The sequence below is a fragment of the Rhopalosiphum maidis genome, chromosome 1 (genome assembly GCF_003676215.2).
Source record: "Rhopalosiphum maidis isolate BTI-1 chromosome 1, ASM367621v3, whole genome shotgun sequence".
In the NCBI taxonomy this organism is placed as follows: Eukaryota; Metazoa; Arthropoda; class Insecta; order Hemiptera; family Aphididae; genus Rhopalosiphum; species Rhopalosiphum maidis.
The window spans coordinates 19,690,534-19,711,569 of NC_040877.1; the positions used below are offsets into that span (position 1 = coordinate 19,690,534).

A 21,036-nucleotide genomic window follows, 5' to 3' on the forward strand; every position below is an offset into this window, starting at 1 on the left:
ATACCTAAACATTTGATAAAAATTATTTATTTAATTTTCATTTTAATATTAAAAATGTCTCAATAGAGTATATAAACGAAAAACTTTCTCATCAATCGGGTATATTTTATTTTGAAAACCGAGGATATATTAACCAGCGGTTCTCAAATTTTATTTTTTACGTACCACTTAGGTATATTATTAATCAGTTGCATACCACTATTGATTTATAATCAATAGAGTACCACTAATGACTAAAAATAGTACAATCCAAAATGATACAGTTAAATACATTTTTTTTTAAATAATAAGGCAATAAAATACTACAACTACAGTATAATTATTTTTTATTTATTAGTTTTTTAAAATAAATAAGATAGGAATTAAATAATTAAATGGGTTTATTATCCAAAAACGGCCCTTCGCGTACCACTAGTGATAGGTTCAAAATTTGTTGAAGTACATTTTGTGTTCTCTTATACATGCATAGATAATAGTGCGGACGTGTTTTTGATCTCCCCCACAATTTGGTTTACATTATTATTTGAATCTTTATTAGATGATTCGCCCTGATTTTTCTTTTTTGTCTCGTTATGAATACGCTTACGGCATTTAATGTAATGACGTGATTTTCTTTATTACAATAGTGACAACATTTGATTTGAATCCAGGTATCCCGGTTATTTTTTTATAGATTAGTAATAAATAATTAATAAGAAAATGTAGTTCAATTGTTAAAACAATACAAAATGTTTCTTTTTTTTTTTTATTCGACCGACTTGAAATAAACATATAACTAAAATCTAAATGTTTAGGACCTAGATGAATAGTAAAATTGCATATAAATTAAACTGTTTGATTATTCACCTGGGCATTTAGTAAAATGCTTGATTTGAATACATGCCTACGACATACGAATATTAATTTTTATATTAATTTTCTAGTTTAAAATTATATTCTGTTATAATATTTTTGAGTAGTATAAAACATATTTTAAATAGATTGAAAATAAAAAAATTTGTTACCTAAAGGTACCTTATACTTGCTAAACTAAAGTTCTTGTTTATTTAATAATAATTATAAATTATAGGTACATGACTTTTACCATTTTCAATTAGTCATAGGTACTTAATTGTTCGAAATTAGTATTCAGATTACGTTTACGGACATTTTGATTTTTATTTCTAATATATTTATATTATATTTTTCACCCAGATCTAATTCACATTTGTGAAATATTCAAATATATATTATATTTTTGAACATAAATAAAATATGCTTACGTTAATGTACTTTTTAAAACCTTACGTGGTAAACTACTTGGACCGACTAAAATGTAAGTATCTTATATATAATAATTTTTATAAACTGTTAACTGTATATGAACGGGTGTCGATCGATAGTACACAAGGAAAAAATTACGCAATGCACGCGCGCGTGTATTTTGGTAGTTTAACACAACGAACAGCAGCTATGACAATTTTTTCCGTCACAGCATTTTATTTTAATAAATAAAATTGCATTATTCTAATTGTCCTTTGCAGATACAAAGAAGATCATAAGAACCGGCAGAAGAGGACACTAGACCTCCGGCCGAACCAGCACCGCTGGTATGTATGGAAGGGGAAGTACAGGCGACTACCAAAATTTCGCCTGAGGAGTCGCCGGTACAAATACACGTACTATGCATACCAGTAGTGCTAACGGTTAGGACGGAGGCGCAGCAAACCCGCACCCTGAAAAAGTTTTTAAAATTAAAAGAAAAAATGAAAGTTATAGAAAGTTGCAGGCAAAACAAAGAACAGACCCGGAGGCCGATGACAATGACGTATGTGGCCCCCAGTGCTCCTCCACCCATCAATTCGTATTACATACGCGATGATGGACCTCGTCACCTTCTCCCCGTCGTCCCTATGACGTACACGGGACCAGAAATGTTCATCCCTATAACGTTCGTTCTAAGCTTTGCCACCCCCGGTGGGTTAGGCTCCCTAACAATAACTTCAACGTGTATTAATATATATTATATACCTAATATACTTGTTTTGTATAATATTTTACTACATTGTTAAAATTTATATTTATACTTGTAAAAATAAATAAATTTATTATCGAAAAAATACCAATTCATATTATGTTTGACTAATTACTTTATTAGCATAAATATAACGTATTAAAAAAAAATGGATATCGCTCTGCTGTATAGTAGATATGGAGAGTATAGAGGTCTAATCATTAAATTTACGTAATACTGTAATAGATAAATTCATATAAGTTTAGTAGTTACTAAGATATCTTAGTCTGTGGTTACTAGTGAGCAGGCCCGGGTTAATACAATCGTAGGCCCTAGGCAAAGCCGTAGTTGGAAAAGGGTCCAGGGGACCGGATCCCTCAAGATTTTTTTAAAAATAGAAATATTTTATAGTGATGAATAAAGTCAATTCATTATAAATTTTCAATATTTATATTTAAAAAAAATGTTGACCCCCCTCCAAAATTTTTTCAGTTGCAGCCTTGGCCTTAAACACAGTGCTTTTAATTCCTATGCGCTTATACAGCACTGCGGTGCCCTGTATTTAAATGGGTATAAACTATAAAACCTTCTGTTTAGGAGAGAAAGTGTTGAATTTCGATGTTAGTCCTTTAAAATCAAAAAAAAAAAAAAAATAATAAAAACTAAACTTTTATATGATAATAATTTTAATAAATCTTAAAAACAATTAATTTTACTAAGTCTACAAATATATATATAAAATTAAATTGTTAAAACCATAAAAAAAACTTATTTTACGCCAATTTGAATATTTCTTTATCCATCGTATTTAAGTATTAAATAAGATAATTGTAACAAAAAAAGTAGTAACCACACAATTTACTTTTGTTGCCCCAAAAATGTTCGTAGGCCCTTGGCACATTGCCTATAGTGCCTGTAGTGCCTATGCGCTAATACGACCCTGCTAGTGAGTGTAATCAACTTTAATTTGTTTAAGCTTGTATAATATAGGATCCTTGTAATTTGGTAATTCGTTCTTCCTTTTTTTCATAATCATTGTATTTCGAGGAGATTCATAATTTATTAAGCTTCTGTTTGTAAATATTAAAATTCTATTTTTTGATTGAATAAAAATATGAAATAATGTTATCATTACAATTATTATTAAAAATGTGCATAAAAAATAGTAGATATAAATATTAAATACTAAAAATAGGTAATATAAGTATGACAACTGACAAACATCCAAAAAATCATAATCATAAGTACTCACTATATAGTCACTATTATAGAAGAGCCTTAGTCACTATAGTCTATAGTCAGATTGCGGTTGCAAGCTGCACTATCAAGTTTGTAGCATGCACTTATTTCTTATCAGTAAATGAATAATAATATTTTGAATCTAGTAGGTACTTATAGTAACAAAACCACTACAAACGCGTCCAATACAGTAGGTAGGTACCTACTTTTGTGAGTGGTAAAAGAAATTATTAATTATTATTAGGTATACTAATTATTAAATAATATACTATCATAGTTCATAATCATAGTATTTACTATTTAGTAAACTAACTTGTATTTATGACTACGAGTATCATGATGAGACGCGTTTATTTCGTTCTTAGATAGTTTGGATTTACCTATACATTGTGCAGTGGACAGTAAGACTCTTTCTAAGAATCGCTAACTTAAGCTTGCATTGCGGACGTACAAGATCGGTTATTGACAAGTGTTTAAACGAAAATAATAAACGCCGTTTAACCCAATTACGTGACCGACGCCACTACGACAATCCTTAAATTCAAAAGCCAGAATATGGAGTTTAAGACAAGAGTGAAAAACGAAAGCGATATGGATGCATGGGAATCTTCAGAAGCGTACGACGTAAGTTTAAGATGCGTATTACAAGTTTACTTTTTGAGATTAAAGTTAACTCTAATCTTCAACGATTTTAGTGTTTGTCTGCATGTATGATATCTACACTATTTTTAAACTAATTTTTCTATGATCGTTATTGGCAATTGTCTAGTGTCAATGACGGTCAACACATTTTCACATATTGAGAGTAGAGTATATACTCCTAGTTCTTGAAACAAAATAATGTATAAATTATATTATGTAATATACTTTAACAGTGTTTCTGAAACTGTAGCCTAGTTTTTAGTAAGTAGGTAATTTTTTATTTTTAAATGAAAAATATATTGGAAAAAATTACATAAAAATATATATTTAAGTAGGTATTTTGTATGGTGGTTTGCAAATATATGATAAACAATTACATATTATTGCACGACTAAATAAATTCTATTGTGTGATAGGTAGTTTTGTATGTGCTTTGGATTATAAAAAATAATTAAATCATTTATATTTATATATATCATTGTCTCTGCTTTATCTCAGTTCAAAAATTATTAATACTTATAAATTACTAGTCTTGTAAGCTCTATTATGTATATTTTAATGTTGGACATATTGATATTATATTATGTAGTTCACTTTTGAGTTCAGTTTATAAAACTGAGCACAATGTTTATCGCCTACTTATTAGTTATTTATAAACTAATTTTAACAGGAGGTATACAATTATAATGACAACATATGAATTGTCGTTTTTAGGATTATATTGGATTTATAGGAGCCATGAACAAATCCGTGTATGCCATACCATTGAACAAAACTTTGACGGTGTCTAATGTGATTTCCCAGTTATTAAATGTACTAAACACAATTGATGATTGGATTACAGAGGTGGAACCATTGAAAGAGAGCTGTAGGTTTGGAAATAAAGCTTTTTCTACATTTTACAATTTGTTAAAAACGGTTAGATAATAATTGATTTGAAAATTGTATTTTATGGCAAGGATTTATTTTAAAATTTGTTTTTAGAGATTGCCGGAAGTATTATGTAAAGAATTGTCATCTGTCGACCAACAAAACATTATTGAACTTACCGCTTATATCGTCGACAGCTTTGGCAATCCAACTCGTATCGATTATGGTACTGGACATGAAATGTCATTTTGTATGTTCTTGTGTGGTTTATACAAAGTAGACATATTGAAACAAAGTGACAGTAAAGCTACAGTCAATGTGCTATTTTTAAGGTTAATTTATTATATTTATATATGTTAATAGAGTTAATTAATTGTAGATTTGTTTAAACTGTTTTAGATATTTAGAAATAGTTCGCAGATGTCAACTCAGGTATCAAATGGAACCAGCTGGAAGCCACGGTGCTTGGAGTTTAGATGACTACCAGTTCGTGCCTTTTATTTGGGGTAGCGCACAACTAATCGGTAATACTATATTATTTTAATACTATTTAGGATTTTACAAATCAAATTGATTTATTATTTCTAGAAAACCCAGATTTAAATCCAAATTTGTTTGTTGATGAAAAATGTGTACAACAGTTCAAATCAAAGTATATGTTCCTCGGGTGTATTGATTTCATAATGCAAGTAAAAAAAGGATTGTTTCATGAGCATTCTAATCAACTTTGGAATATAAGTGGTGTTCAAAGTTGGAACAAAATCAATGAAGGTTTAATTAAAATGTATAAAAAAGAGGTAATTTATAAATACACATTTTTATCATAACAATTTTTATTTAAGTGTTTATTCATTATTTTTCAGGTGCTTGGAAAATTCCCAATCATTCAACATGTACCTTTTGGAAATTTATTTAAATTTAAACAGTGTACAAACAAAAAACCCTTTGCTACACCATTGGCTATGAAAACTCCTGCACTGTCATTATTGGAAAAACTCAAGAAAACCAACCAATCATAGTAAATAAGTAAAATTTATATGAATGTATTTGTATTTAATGTAAACTAATTATCATCAGCTATATCTCAAAATCGCCTACTTTTTATTAAAATCATTTCATTTTGCTAGTGCGATAGTCCTATAGATCATCAATATCATATGAAGACAATGTTTAACTATTATTGGTGGCCACTGATGAATATTTGAATTATTTATGTCTATGAAAAATGAACTGATTATTGACTATTTATTATTCATTAATACTGATTAGGAATTTTGAATAGTAAATAAGTTAATTAAATTTGTGTTTGACCTTAGGTTGTCAAAACGAGTTTAATTTGTACAATAAGATTAAAATATTTGAATATGTATTGATTTGTTTTAGTTTAACTTTGGAATTTCATATTAATAATAATTAGTTGTGTCAAAAACTATTTCTATAATTGCACATACAATTTATTTGTTTGTCGTATTTAACAGATTATTTTTATAATCGTATACTATTATTGTTGAATTGAGCACATGGAATAGCCACATTTTTACGAAATCATAATAATTGTGAGCCATTGCTTTCCACTTTTTAATTCTGAAGATTTCAGAAGTTAATAAGCTTGCATTATATAATAGTGAGATTAATATTCATATGCTATGGTAAATGAATTTATTTAAATCTCTACATAACTGTAACTAAGTTTTTAAACTTTTTGATCATTTATTAGGTGTTATCTTGCATTTAAATAGCACCTATGGAGATATGTTCTAATTCAATTTAGACACAGACTATAGTCTGTGATTTAGATGTTTACATAGCTTATCAAGATTTTATGTATATTGAAGAATATTTAAATGAATCCATATTGAATTGACTTTTTATTTTATAATGACAATACATTGATTAAAAAATTTTAATGGTAAAATGATAACAAATATTATAACTGATACTTCATCAAATCTCATATTTTGAAAAATGTTTAACTTTTAATATATTTTAAGAAAAATAAGTATAGTGTATAAAATACAATTAATTATATTTAATTTTATAATTTAGTCTACAATAAATAAATTATATACATTTATATTGATATAATGATATGCAAGTAAAAAACATTTGCATACTATCATTGATTATAATACTAATATTATAGTAGTACAGTAAATATAATCAATGACACTAGTAATATATAAATACAGAAACATAAATTAGTTAAAATTAATATATGTTGTTTTATTAAAAATATTAAATGCCAAAATGTCAAAAAACAAAAAAAACCATTTCTATTATTTGCATAGTTATGATTTAAATTATTACACAAATAAATTAATAAAAAAAGTTCTTTTATTGTACAATTAAAAATATGAAATCAGTTGAAACTATATACATTTATAAATCAAAAACAAAAAAAATTATTGTTTAACACGCAATTTAGAGACTTGATGTAATGCCCGAGCAGGAGAAAGTACTGAATTCATGGAATTATCCTGTTTACAAATAACAAATCATTTAAACATTTATAATATCATAAAAAATATCTTGATCTTACAGATGGTATATTACTACTGTCAATTAATGGAGGTTTATTGTCAAACAACTTGCGTTTGCGTGTACTAATTGGAATGTTAGCTATAGCTTCATCCAATTTTTTGTCACTACTATCGGGAGTTCCTTCTATATTTAAAATAAAAAAGGTTAGTAAATATTAAAAATAGAAAAGATGCAAACATAATGCTTTAGGTAAAAAAGAAATGTTCACAAAAATAGGAATTTTTTTGCAGATTTAAAAAATGCATATTTTAATTTTTTTTTTTTTACATAATGTATGAAGTTTATAGAATGCTATATTATTATGTTAGGTTTAATGTAAGATTGAATTGATCAATTAACCCTTATAATACAATCAAACAATAAATTATGACATTATTGGTATTTGTATGTTGATTTTTTTTAGTACTTTGATTTTAAAGCACGTTATATTGTAAAGTAAACTATATTTACATACTCAAAATTCAATGTTTTTATCATAAAAACCAACATATTAGCACATATATTTTTATATTTGATTTTGACGATAGATCAATTCTTTTATATATAAAGTGCATTTGTAGCATGGAAAAAAACATATTAAGACATAGTAGTAGGGTACTCTAAGTATAGTTTAAATTAGTATTATTACATGTATAATATTTCCTATATTTATGAACATATGGATGGTCTATCTCACATAACATTATTTTTAATTATCAATATTTACCTATTTTCAATTTTTTTGTTTTCCTGGAACAAACAATAAAGTAATTTTATTTTTATAATTAAAAACAAATAAATAAATACAATTTGTGGCCATAAAAGTTAAGAGCCTATTACTAACAGACAATTAAAAGATTAAATCAGAGCATATATTTTTTAAAACTATTGAAGAATATAATTCAATAAAAGCATAGATTACAACATTGTTAAGAAATGTAGTTGTATAATTATTTTAACCCCTCCAAATAGAGGTTTTTATACTTTTATTCTTAATAATCAATAACACATTATAAGTTTAAAATATATATTACAGATAATAAATGAGAATATCTATTTAGATGAAATATAGCTCTTTTTTTTTTGGTCATTAGGTCAGTTTAACACAAGTGACATGATTAAATATAGGGGGCTAAATTTGGTTTGATACATATGTTATACATACATCTTTTATACATGGCCATTTTAATATTAATTGATAAAATTATCAGTATAATCAATAAATATAAGTTATTAATATTATGTGCAATTAAATATAATAATTAGGTATTAGGTTTATTAAATTTTAAAATGTTTTATTTTTAGACTGATAAATAATAAGATATTTTTAATTTCGTATTCTGAAAAAATTTTTTGGATTATATCGATACATAAAAATTGAAATTAGGACAAATTGTCTATGAGAGGAATGGCATACTCATTTTTCTCATCTAAACTTTAAATACTTCTAACTATTTATCTGAATTCCAATTATTATGCATTGAAATACTCAGAAAAATATTCTGCTTTAGAATCTGAAATTAAAAATCCACGTTATTATTAAAAAAAAAAAAGTAATACACTTATAATATAATAATAATAATATTTTTATATTTTTAAAGAAAATTATATTTTATTTAAATTAAAAATACTTATTAAAACATTAATTTATACTGAAAAAATGAATGTTCAATGATAAAAGAATCACCTAGTATATTTCGAAATATTTAGTTATCCAAATATCTATTTATAACAATTTTATAATTACTATAAAATAACATCTTTACTTATTTAATTTTCTTATTATTTATTTAGTCCTATAAATTTAGGGTTTTCAAATAATATAAGATTTGAAAATTCAAATATATGTGTGAGCCAAATGATGAACCTGTTTTTATCAAATTTATTACTTAATAATATTTATTTTAAATTATTATTATTGTAAATTTACTTGATAGTTGATAATGTTGTATTTTTACATCTTCTTTGAGGCCTATTTTCTGATTTTGAAAGCTAAACAGAAAAAATAATAATAATAATAATAATATATATTTATTTTTATAACTAATATAATTATTAATGTTCTTACCATATTTTCTTTGTCTTCCAATAAATCATTGGTTTTTAAAGGCTATTATAAATATACAAATAAAAAGTAATTAATACAAGCTGACATTAGATTACAATATTGACTTACTATTTGGATGTTGCTTAAAGTTGTTACGACACCTATACTTTTAGTTGATGGTCTCACACTTGCTGTTTTTAAATTATCAATTGTAGTCTGTAGTTCATTAACTTTATTTTCATTATCCCTATAATTAAAGTAAATGTTATTAGAACAAAAACAAATCAGTATTTCTTTAATGAACTTTTTTATTACTTGAGTTCATATTCTAATTTTTGCACATGATCTTGGAGCTTTGCAATCTTTGAATCTTTATCTGTACAAAAAATAATAATTAAAATTAAATTAAAAGTTGTATATAAATAATATATTATATTATATTAACCTGTTATCTTTGAAAGCAGTACAGACTGATTTGTATTACTAGATTCTTCTGTGGCTTTTGACTAAAATTTAAGATTATAGAGTAATTACTTATACAAGTACATTAAGCAGTAAATTACCATTTGTAAATATTGTTGTTTTAATGCTTGATATTGCTTCGCCATATTAGACTTTTCTTCGTTATATTTTTTATTCTTTGTTTTCAGTTTCATTATAGTATTTTCCAAGCCAACAATTGTTTCAATTTTTTCATCCATGTATTTTAAAATTTTTTGTTCTGCCTAAAAACATTTAAAAGGTTATATTTCTTACTGTGGCGTAGTTAGGATTTTTTTCGGGGAGAGCTGATCAATTTTTGTAAAGTACATTTTAAGATTTTTGTAACCATTAAATTTTTTTTTTGGTGGGTGGGTAGGGGGGTCTTGTTCCAGCCCTCACGTGGCTAAGCCACTGATTCCTTATATAGTTGTATTAATAATTAATATTTTCTACTTTTGTAATTTAAAAACTAGCTTATGATTTTATATATTCTAATATTTAGTATTTACTATTTAGACAATTATATAAAAAATAACATATCTTACCACTTCAGTTATACGTTCTTCTTGAAGTAGTTCCATTTCTGTAATACAATTGTCTTTGGCTTCTAATGATCCACTAAGTCGTTCAATTTCTAAATTCTATTAAACAACAATTTGTAAAAATGTAATTTTTTATTAAAATTAATTCAAAATAGCTATAAATTATGTTTATACTAAGTTGGATACATTTAACTCATTAATAATATTCACGAGATTCTACGCACATGGTTTTATTGAAAGATGTAAACTCGATAAATTGAAATTATAACAAATAATAAAGAAGACATTAACTTACCTTTTCTTCTAGTTCTTGATACAACATATCAAATTTGTTATTCATTTCATCTATAACATTTTCCATTTGTTCATATTCAGTATTTGCCTCATCTAACATGGCTTTATAGTTCTAAATTAAATATAAAATATTTAAATAACTAATAAATATACTAATTACAGTTTTATTACAAAATGATTACTTCAATTTCACGATTTTTAGCATCAATATCTTCTTTCCGCAAATCATGAATATTTTTTAATTCCTATTTAAGTTAAGACCATTGATTAAAATAATGATTACTTTAATTTAAGTTTATATGTCTTACATTAATTTCAGCAAGTAATTCTTCTTTTTGAATTTCAAGTTCTCCAATTCTAAATTCATAATTTTCCATTTCACTCTTATTTTTATTGTTTTCATAATTATTTGTAAGGTTAGGATTTGAATGAAGCTGAAATTAACAATATAAGTATTATATGGATGAATTAAATAAGAACCAAAATAACTTACTGCTAATTTCTCGTCCCTCTCTCGAATTTCTTCAATATAATATGCTTTTAATCGTTTTATTTTGTTTTCATACATTTCTGTTTTATTTTTGATCATAGTTTCTTTTTGTTTACTAAAAAACAAATGAATATTAAATAAAAAATATCTATAAGTATATTTAAAAATAAATTATGTTTTACTTATGGAATGCATTATTGTTATTTAAAATTGAATGAAATTGTTGGAGTAATTCTTTTCGAAGTATTGATTCTCTTTCTTTGAATTTTGCTTCAAAATCTTCATTAGACATCTAAAAAAAAAGTTATTATTATTAAACAATTATAATAAATGTTATTCATAATTGTATATACCACTGATTTATGTTCATATTTTGATTCACTTATGCTGTTCTCATCTTCAATTATTGGACCTTTATGTAAATAAACGTCTATTAATATTGATATAAAAAAATATTTTATAATAAAAATATATAAATACTTTGTTTGGAGGTTGCTTGTTTTAAGCTTTTTCTGTTATTTGCAGCCCATATAGCAAAACTTGGTCTTGGCTTTGAAATGGGTTTTGATTTTGTTTTATTAATAGCACGTACAATAGCAGACATGAATAATACTTGTTTGGTTTCTTCTAATAGACTTGGAGACATATCCACATTAACTGCCATTGAAATACCGGTTCTAGTGTTACCGGTTAAAGCGGTTTGAAACATCTGGGTTAATTTTGATTCTCTGTAAGGGACCAAATGATTTTCTCCCCGTTTTTGATTTTCACTAAAAATATATATCATATTTAGTAAGTTATAAATATTTATTTATATTGATATCTATATACCGTAGAACAGAGAAGCATTTGTTCAAAACTAATAGTGATGTATTAATATTTTTAGATTCTGTAAGGCGATCACCAATATTCATAGTTTTTTTAAGGCGTTCAGATCCTGCCAAATCACAAAATGATATGCTAAAAACAAAAAATTAAAAAAAATTAGAATGTATATAATATAGTATTGTATATATTTTAAATAAAATTTAACCTGCTTATAACAGCTGTTTTAGGATTTTCAATATTTTCTACTCTCATTAGTTTCAATGTGAAAATACAATGTGAACGGCTTGAAGATTTATTTAAATTGTTACTTGCAATCCTTAGATTATTTCTTCCAAAAGACATTACTTTATATGCTTCTTCAGCAGACTGAACAAACACATGAGTAAGATCTAAAAAAATGTATAAATTAATAGATATATTTTTCAAATAATAATTATGAATTCAAGAATATTTTATTTTAAACATTTTTAAAAACATAATGATCAATTGGTCGTCTGTTACCTGTAGTAAATTCAAAAATTATTACTTAACAAAGGGTGCTGAGAGATTAAACGGATATGATTGAAGAATCTGGAATTACAACAAGTACATTAGGAGGACATACAACCCGCACATGTTGTCTCCGTCTTACAAACGTGCGACAACATAGCAAATTTTTGTTCACAAGTTACAAAATTGTGCTGTTAGTTTTGATATTAGAGTGAACTGATTTATTATAAAATTTAAAGGTAAGATTATTATCCAGGGCCCCACATAGCCTTTTATTGATATTGTTATTTTCAAGTTATGATCGTTTTAAAGGTACAGTTTCTTACTTACTTAAAAATAATATCAATAAAAGGCTACGTGGGGCCCTGGATATTAATCATACTTTTAAATTATATAATAGGTCAGTTCACTCTAATATCAAAACTAACAGCACAATATTGAAACTTATGAATGAATATTTGCTGTCGCACGTGTGAAAGACAGAGACATAACATGCGGATACTACGTCCTCTTAACATAATAAAAAATAGTAAGAGAATTGATCTAAACTTTTCAAGTGATTATAAGAAGATAAGTCTTAAATTTTCAGACACAGAATGTATAACATTTTGCCAAATAATTAAAACAATATTAATGCAATATCAGTAATTGGTGGCTTTAGAATTTAAGAAAACGACAAAATATTTATTTTAAAAAAGTAGCAGCATGTAATAACACTAATAAATAAATGATAAATTAATTAGACTGTTACTGGAAAGATATGAACCCTGTGATGCAATTAATGCAGATTAAATAACACTGTTTTATAATAATTTACAAGATAGAACTAGCAAAAATGAAAAACATAGTAATGGGAAATATGGAACAATTCACTCTATTATTAGCCGTAAATTTCTAATATTAATATATATTTAGTTTTTATACATCATACTTATAATAATATACATATTATTACTATGTAAATGCATTAAATAACTGTCTTACTTTTCACATATACATTCTTGTTTTGATCGAGTGATAACTTTAGAGGAGCTCGTTTTTGATTAGCTGAATAAGTTATCAACAAATCATAGATGGATTCATTGTAAATTTCAGAATATGAAACCCAAACTGTGTAGGAGACATTGCCATGATCCAAAGATGCAATTCCATCATTTTTCAAATAATCAAACATTTTTATAATGCTTTGATTATTAAGTTGATCAATGCTATGTATTGTTTGGCCTTCATCCAAATGAGACATACACGACTTTAAATCATCCTAAAATAATAAGAAATTAGTAAGAATTAAAATAATACATAAATTGATTTTATAATTACTTGGGTTTTTTCATTACACCAATTGTTTAAAATATTATTTCTAATATCCTCTTCATATTCTATTAACTTTTCATCTAAAATATGGGCTGCAATAACTTTATCGGGTTTGTATTTACATTGTGACATTAATTTTTTATTTAATGAATTGAAGACAAGTAATAAAGTTCTAGGTATCATACCAGGATCATTTATATTTCCTAATAATATTATAAGATAATTAAAAATATTGTTTAAAAAAATATAATATACTAATTGGAGTTATTTAACTACCATGAATTGTAAATGTTTTTCCTGCATTTGTTGTGCCATATGCAAATAATAATTCATTGTTTCCATTTAAAAATCTTAACACTTTATCATACACCCAGGTATCAAAAAATTTTTTTTGATCAACATTTGGACCAAATACACTAGAAAATGTATACCTAAAGAGAAAAAAGAAAATATTAGAAAAAAATTGAATATTAAGTAAGAAAAATATCTTACTCTGTAACATCATCTCTTGCATTTCCATTGTTGCAAGCAACAATATTATCACTCAATATTGTCAATGTATCAAGCTACAATAAAAATAATTTATTTAATTTTGAAATTAATTAGTACTATAAATTATCAATATTTTCATTTGCTTACCCCAGTAGGAACACTATTTATTCGTGGTTTTAAACGTAAGCAAACATCAATTTTTGGAACTCCAGAATGGTCATTACATTTTTCCAAAGAATAATCCAGTACTTTCTTAGGTTTTCCATTAATTTTCCTCTGTCCAAAACCAGTTATACTCGGAACTCTTGGTTCAACATAAGAACCAGTAGAATGATGATCTTTTGAATCATTCATTATTTCTCTCTAGATACTACAACCTATTAACATGATAATTAAATTGTTTTTATTAATAATAACTTACTAAAATATAATCAAGTAGGTTAAATCATTTATATTACATAGAGTGATTCTTTTATAGTTATACACTCTTTCATTAGAGAAGCCACTATCAATTTTTGATATTTAAATTGTAACCTACATTTAAAATGTTATAAAATAGTAGGGCTATTATTTTTTTTTATAAATTTTAACGTTAAAATCATTATTTTTCATTTTATCGTTAATGAGTTATATTTGCTTGAAGTTGGGTGGTCTGAGGTCTTTAGGTGTTCATCGTACAGGTTATAACAGTTGTGAGATGTTGGTATAATTACAGGTTTAAAGTTTATTATTGTGTCGATAGGTGAGTTTATTACATATGAAAATATGAACCTCTTATTATCTATTACCCATGTGACTACTGGTCTTCAGAAACAAGAAGTATTATAAAAACCAAAACCGCCTAACATTAAAAAGCTATACCTCGCTAAACAATTAACAAAAAATAATAACTTTGGACATTTAAAATTCATAAAAAAAAATTGTACTATTAATTTAACACATTTTAAATTTTTTTTGCCATTTGAAAACCAAAAGTTGATAGTGGTTTCGTTATTAAATAAAACTGAAAAAAAAAAAGGAAACAAAGTCAATGCTTGACAAAATAATGAGTGTATAATGATAAAAGAATCACTGTATACAATAATAATTTTGTTTAATAATTAGGTACCTGACAAAAAATTAATAAAATTTAATAATAATACAGTTTCTGGTTTCCTAGTTTATTTCCCCAAGTATTCAGAAAAATAATGGACATTTTTACTTTTAACATACCAAATTATTAACCAGATACATATTGCCATAATTAAAACATTATTTATAACAATTCAAATTGAATAAAATAATATTGATATTATTTCTTGTTTTAGATAATAATGTTTGGTTACGTTTATCATATGTACATCAATGATTTATATGTATACAGATTGAACATCAATTTATATTTTCACATTTAGGTCTATAAAATCTTGATTATATGTCATAGACTTCCTATTGATGACATAGTAGTGTTTTTAAAAATATCTTTCTTGCAATAAAAATATTATATTAAGTATATTATTGCTAATTCATATCAGGCAATGGTATTTCCTTCTAATTAAAAATAAATATAACACTATTGCTTACATTAAAATATAAAAATTAACTTTAGACGCATAAAATGTTACTGTAATATCATTGCTTTAATTACAGACTTAGTTTATCTTTTTCAATTATTAATACTCTATAGTAAGTAGTTAAATATACTACATCTAATTTTATTGATAGGTAGGTTTGATAAAATATACACACAATTTGTACTAAAGAATAATATTATATACATATTGGTAACTTAACACCGATAGTTTTTTAGTTAACCACTACAATACTGTACTGACAAAGGATATGATGTAATAATTCATACTCAAAATCTTAAAATCTTCACAAGCTATACAATCATACAAATATTTAGTTTCACATAATATACTCCATAATTTAAGGTTTTATCAAATCATTTACATTTCATTACACTATTATGGAATCAGACTTAAAAATAATTCAATTTCCTTTTCCCTAATATTAAACTACCTGTTTTTAGTTAAAGTATTAAATCTGATAGTTTTTATAACGAAATATAATTTGTTCATTATATTATTTGTATTAAATTAAAATTAATAGGTTTGTATTTAGTTTCTAAGAAATATTTGCAATAGGTAGTTTAAAATGGATACTATGTTACAATAGACATATTATTACTATTTACAATTTACCAGATACTTACAGAAAAATAATTTATAGTTAATGCAGTATTATTAGAGGTAAGTACTACACAGAAAACACCGAACAACTTTATTCAATAAACACTTTAATACTCAATACGATATACATAACACAAAAACACATAAGAGAATTAATTTTATTTAACTCAATCGCTGGCTTAGGCATCAAAAATTTAACGGAAATTTTAAGTAGAACAGTGGGTACGGGACACAAAAACGGAAATTCAAAAAACTATTATCCCAACTCCCGGATTGCAGAAAACGGTTGCTTGTGACGTTATAGCAGACGGCAGATAGCCAATGAGATTTACCAAACTGATAAAGTGTTGCCAAACTCACGATAATGTAAAATCACAGTGTGTAAAACATATGGCAAGTTGTAACAATTGTATTATCAGTAATACCGTTCCTACAGAACCACGATTTTCGAGGTAGAAATTGGAGTGTATCAATACCACAGATATGTAATATAAAATAACATGCTTACAGAAAAATAATGACGTCTTCGATAGTAAAAACAATTAGTAAAAGACAGAAGCTGACAAAGACTGTTTTATTAACATTTCAGTGTAATAATAATATAATAATATAAAGTATATAAAATACAAATAAAGAACAAAATAACTAAGGTCTATGATAATTAAATTATATTTCCATTATCATTATGTTATTATTTCTATTAAAATAATATATTATACAATTCTTGTAATTAACTATGTTTAATTGTTTTAATTGTTAAATTAATAACAATTATTATTAATATATTTCAATATTGGATTCAATTAATAACATGTTAAATGACAAACATTAAATTATGAATTATGATTTATTTTAACTTAAGAAAAATAATAATTTAATGTTAACTTATAAACATGAGTGTTAAAGAACATAGTCCTCGATTAAAATGGCTGCCGATGACTTCAATCAATTACACAGGCGCCGTATCATAATTAGCAATCTAGTTAATTTTATACCTATGATCAATACGTATCGGTACAATATGGAATATTTGAATTTTAAATTATTGACTATTGAACGTTCAAGACACATCACACTTCACAATATGTACCTACGTTAAAAGTTTTAAAGTATCGACAAAAAATATTTTAGAATTACAAAAAAAAAAAAAAATCTTCATTGAATAAACAATTTTAAATCTGAACTTATAAACTTATATTTCGATAAAATCACTAAAATTAACAATGCAATCTGTAGCTACTAGCTACTATGGTTATTGAAGTTCAACAATAGTGTTTTATGTAAGATTCATCATTCTGCGATTCTTCTTTTTCTTAAGTTAGGTACTTATAAAATAAATAATTTCTTATACAAAAGCGTTTATATAAATATTAGGGTTGTATACATTTTCGAATATTTAATGGTTTTTTAAAAATTTCTTGACCTTTTTGAGGTTTTAGTTAATAAAATTGGCAATTTTCAAAATTTTATTTGCAGATAATTAAATACAGGTTTTATGTTAAAAACCTATTTTTCATTCATGCGTATACTCTTAGTTCGAAATTTCAACTATTTCAGAAAACTTTGTTTTAATCAATATTATAAATCTAATAAATGAACATTTTTTCAATGAAAAATTAAAAACTATCTGAATCTTGTTTTGTCATTTCCTTTTCAATATTGACTATGACAAATCGTAGGTAGTTTCATTGATTTTCTATAGAATATTACTTAGCCTAACCGATCTGTTACTAATGTATAAACTATCTTGTCTATTGGTGAGATGTCAATTTGTCTATTGGTTCACTTCCTCCCACCTCTTGGAAAAATAATATGAACTTATAATTTAATAAATATTATAATGATGAAAATATATGTAGTTCTTATTTACCAATACCGAATAATATATTTGATTGTGTTTTTTTCTTATTTTATATTTTTTACCCTTAGATATAGCCTATAGAAGCATCTGAATGTTAAAAAATAATTTTATTTATTTTTTCCAATGAATAGTAAGGTATTAAAATTTACTTTAATTAATTATGTATTATATACTAATTAATAAATTTATGGTACAATATTATATCAATAATTTATATTACATAAAATTTATTTTTATAAATACTGTACATAAACGTGTATAGTGTAAACAGTTAAAATAGATTCATATTAATCATATTATAGGATCTATACAATATAATAATATTATATATATAAATATCTTAAAATAAATAAAAAATTTCATAGCGTATTATAGGTAGAATATTAACTTTCCTAAAAGGTGAGGAACTAATAAAAACAGAAGAAAAAATACACATCATGTAAAATCAATACATATATTATTGACTATATACCTATTATAACTTATTATAATCATTAATCAAATAAATGATAATATTGTATTTCGTCCATAATGACTCCAGTATTTTATATTAACGGCAATATTTATGTACGCATCTTCTAAAATTTTCGGTTTTTTTTTTAGAATTACCGATTGAGCCCCTAAGCAGTCTAAGCGGCGTGATGGCGGCGGATCGCATTACAATTCATCCAAAATACTATACATATAGGTACTTACTGTTACATTGTAATTTTCCAACAATTGTTTGCATTTTTCTCAATCAGTGGCGCAGCCAGGATTTCTTTCAGGAAGGAGGGGGGTTTGTAATAAAATGTAACTTGTGATTAAATTAATAAATTGTGGGATTTCACACTCCCTGAAATGTATTCATAAATTGCTTAAATAAATTATAATATACATTTAACTTTTAAACATTTATTTAAAATAATTTTTTTCCTTTTTTACAAATAAATTCAAAATAGAAATAACAATAACGTAAATTATATAGTATGATGGTGTAGTATAAACATTATCTGCACGAGTGCAATAATACGAGTAATACGACACTGTGTGCACTATTTAAGTTTATCTTAAACTGTGGTAGTGTGTGAATACAGCATAACAGAATACATTTTACCATGACCAAATTATTGTATTCCTATATTATAAACATTATTATATTTTTGATATAAATACGTACGGGGTGGGGGGTCAGTGGTGTAATTGAGGGGGCAAGGAGGACACTTGCCCCCCTGACAATTTTCTGAGGGATAAAGGTATATATTTTAACCAGTGGGGATGGGTGTCAGGATTTTGATAATAATAAATATATTATATATTGCTCTTCTAGATTTTTTCCCAGTTACACCATTGAGGGGGTTAACACCTACCTCCCCTGGCTACACCACTGGTCTCAATAAAAAAGTGGTATCGGTGGGAAGCGCGATTCTTTATTATTAATTTGTGTAAAAAATTATTTTGATCGGTTAAATAAGCTATTCATTATAATTACGGACCGACATTTGTTTTAAAATAAATCGATAAAAATGTATTTATAAATATACATACATGTATGTACACAGTTGCCATGAACATTTTTTTTATAGTTTAAGTTCAAAAATACAAAATTATATCAACAATAAAATGATTTATTATATTAAAATTAAAAATTAATTTACTACCTACTGGTTTAAAATAAAAGTTTCATGATCTTTTTTGATTTTTGAGATTAATAAATGTATAGTCATAGGATGTGTTGATAATAAGTAATGTTTATATAATTTTATAACAACCTTTTGCTGCATTGGAAGTTCTTAGTAGGTATTCATTGAAAATTCAACTTTAATAGATTGACAGTTTTTATTAGAAAACCCTTATTGAGTACTCACCCTTATTTTTTATAAAATCTCATTTTAATTTTTTTAATCACGAAGCTTTTTTCTTAACTATAGGTTATTAATTAAATTGTCCTTAAATTTAGATTTTAAAAATTTTTTATTGTTCTTTACTTTTTCTAGTAGCATAAATATTTAACTTCCAATTTTATGGGTTTATAAATTAAATTCCAGAACAATTTGATATTTTGTAACCAACGCTAGAATCTTACCACATTTAACATATATATACATATACATTTAAAAAATGAAAAAAAGCGTTATTGATGGCTTTTATTTGTACCTGTTCAAAGTCTATTATTATTTCCAAGTTATTATATGTCCATTAAAATTATTAAATTTTCATGAGAAAATTTATTAAAATTAGGAAACATATTATACATAAATCTTTACTTCACCAGTTTAGGACATGATTTAATAGTAATTAGTAAATATTTTAAATAATTATTACCATTTTCAACATGCGGTTAAAAGTTTTAATAAAAAATTTATTCCCACTAAATGTATATTAATAAATAAATCACTAATATCGTAATAATGATAGTGATTTGTTGTTTACAACATACAAGTGCTTTTACAGTATTTATATTAAACAGCTTTATATTCTAAAACATAGCTTTTATAAATCTTATATATATCGTGTAATTCTTTAATGATTATATTAAAGAATAAATATATATTAAAATGAAGTAATATATATCTTTGGGATGGTTAAATGAACCTGAGTTCCCCCATTTACGTCCATAGAAGCGGGGAACTATTATCATAAAAGGAACTTTCCCAAAAATATACTCTAAGTTAAATCTGTGAAATTTTTTTAATTCACTCTTGTTATAAATTACATTATTAAAATATAATATACTTTTTATACTAATGTCTGGTCTGTGTAACATATTATACATTAT

General features: G+C 25.1%; 2 protein-coding genes across 2 annotated transcripts; one reads left to right on the plus strand and one right to left on the minus strand.

Moving 5' to 3' along the window:
- The first annotated feature begins 3,482 nt into the window (after window positions 1-3,482).
- Window positions 3,483-5,780, plus strand: LOC113561070 (serine/threonine-protein phosphatase 2A activator-like). The gene is made up of 6 exons (XM_026967276.1): window positions 3,483-3,856; window positions 4,589-4,792; window positions 4,859-5,076; window positions 5,144-5,268; window positions 5,333-5,541; window positions 5,608-5,780. Exons 1-6 carry the CDS (start codon window positions 3,788-3,790, stop codon window positions 5,761-5,763), a joined length of 981 nt encoding a protein of 326 aa, XP_026823077.1. The 5' UTR covers window positions 3,483-3,787; the 3' UTR covers window positions 5,764-5,780.
- A 1,252-nt stretch (window positions 5,781-7,032) lies between these two features.
- LOC113561067 (kinesin-like protein KIF20A) lies at window positions 7,033-16,665 on the minus strand. Its single transcript, XM_026967271.1, has 25 exons — window positions 16,441-16,665; window positions 14,391-14,620; window positions 14,244-14,317; window positions 14,028-14,182; window positions 13,758-13,954; window positions 13,422-13,698; window positions 12,154-12,337; window positions 11,952-12,080; window positions 11,601-11,890; window positions 11,474-11,532; window positions 11,303-11,412; window positions 11,124-11,235; window positions 10,939-11,064; window positions 10,813-10,875; window positions 10,632-10,742; window positions 10,340-10,435; window positions 9,875-10,036; window positions 9,757-9,817; window positions 9,627-9,687; window positions 9,441-9,558; window positions 9,333-9,374; window positions 9,195-9,256; window positions 7,992-8,014; window positions 7,284-7,408; window positions 7,033-7,221 (listed from the first exon to the last, which is right to left on the minus strand). The coding sequence occupies exons 2-25, from the start codon at window positions 14,595-14,597 to the stop codon at window positions 7,147-7,149; spliced, it is 2,919 nt and encodes a 972-aa protein (XP_026823072.1). The 5' UTR covers window positions 14,598-14,620; window positions 16,441-16,665; the 3' UTR covers window positions 7,033-7,146.
- Window positions 16,666-21,036: the final 4,371 nt, after the last annotated feature.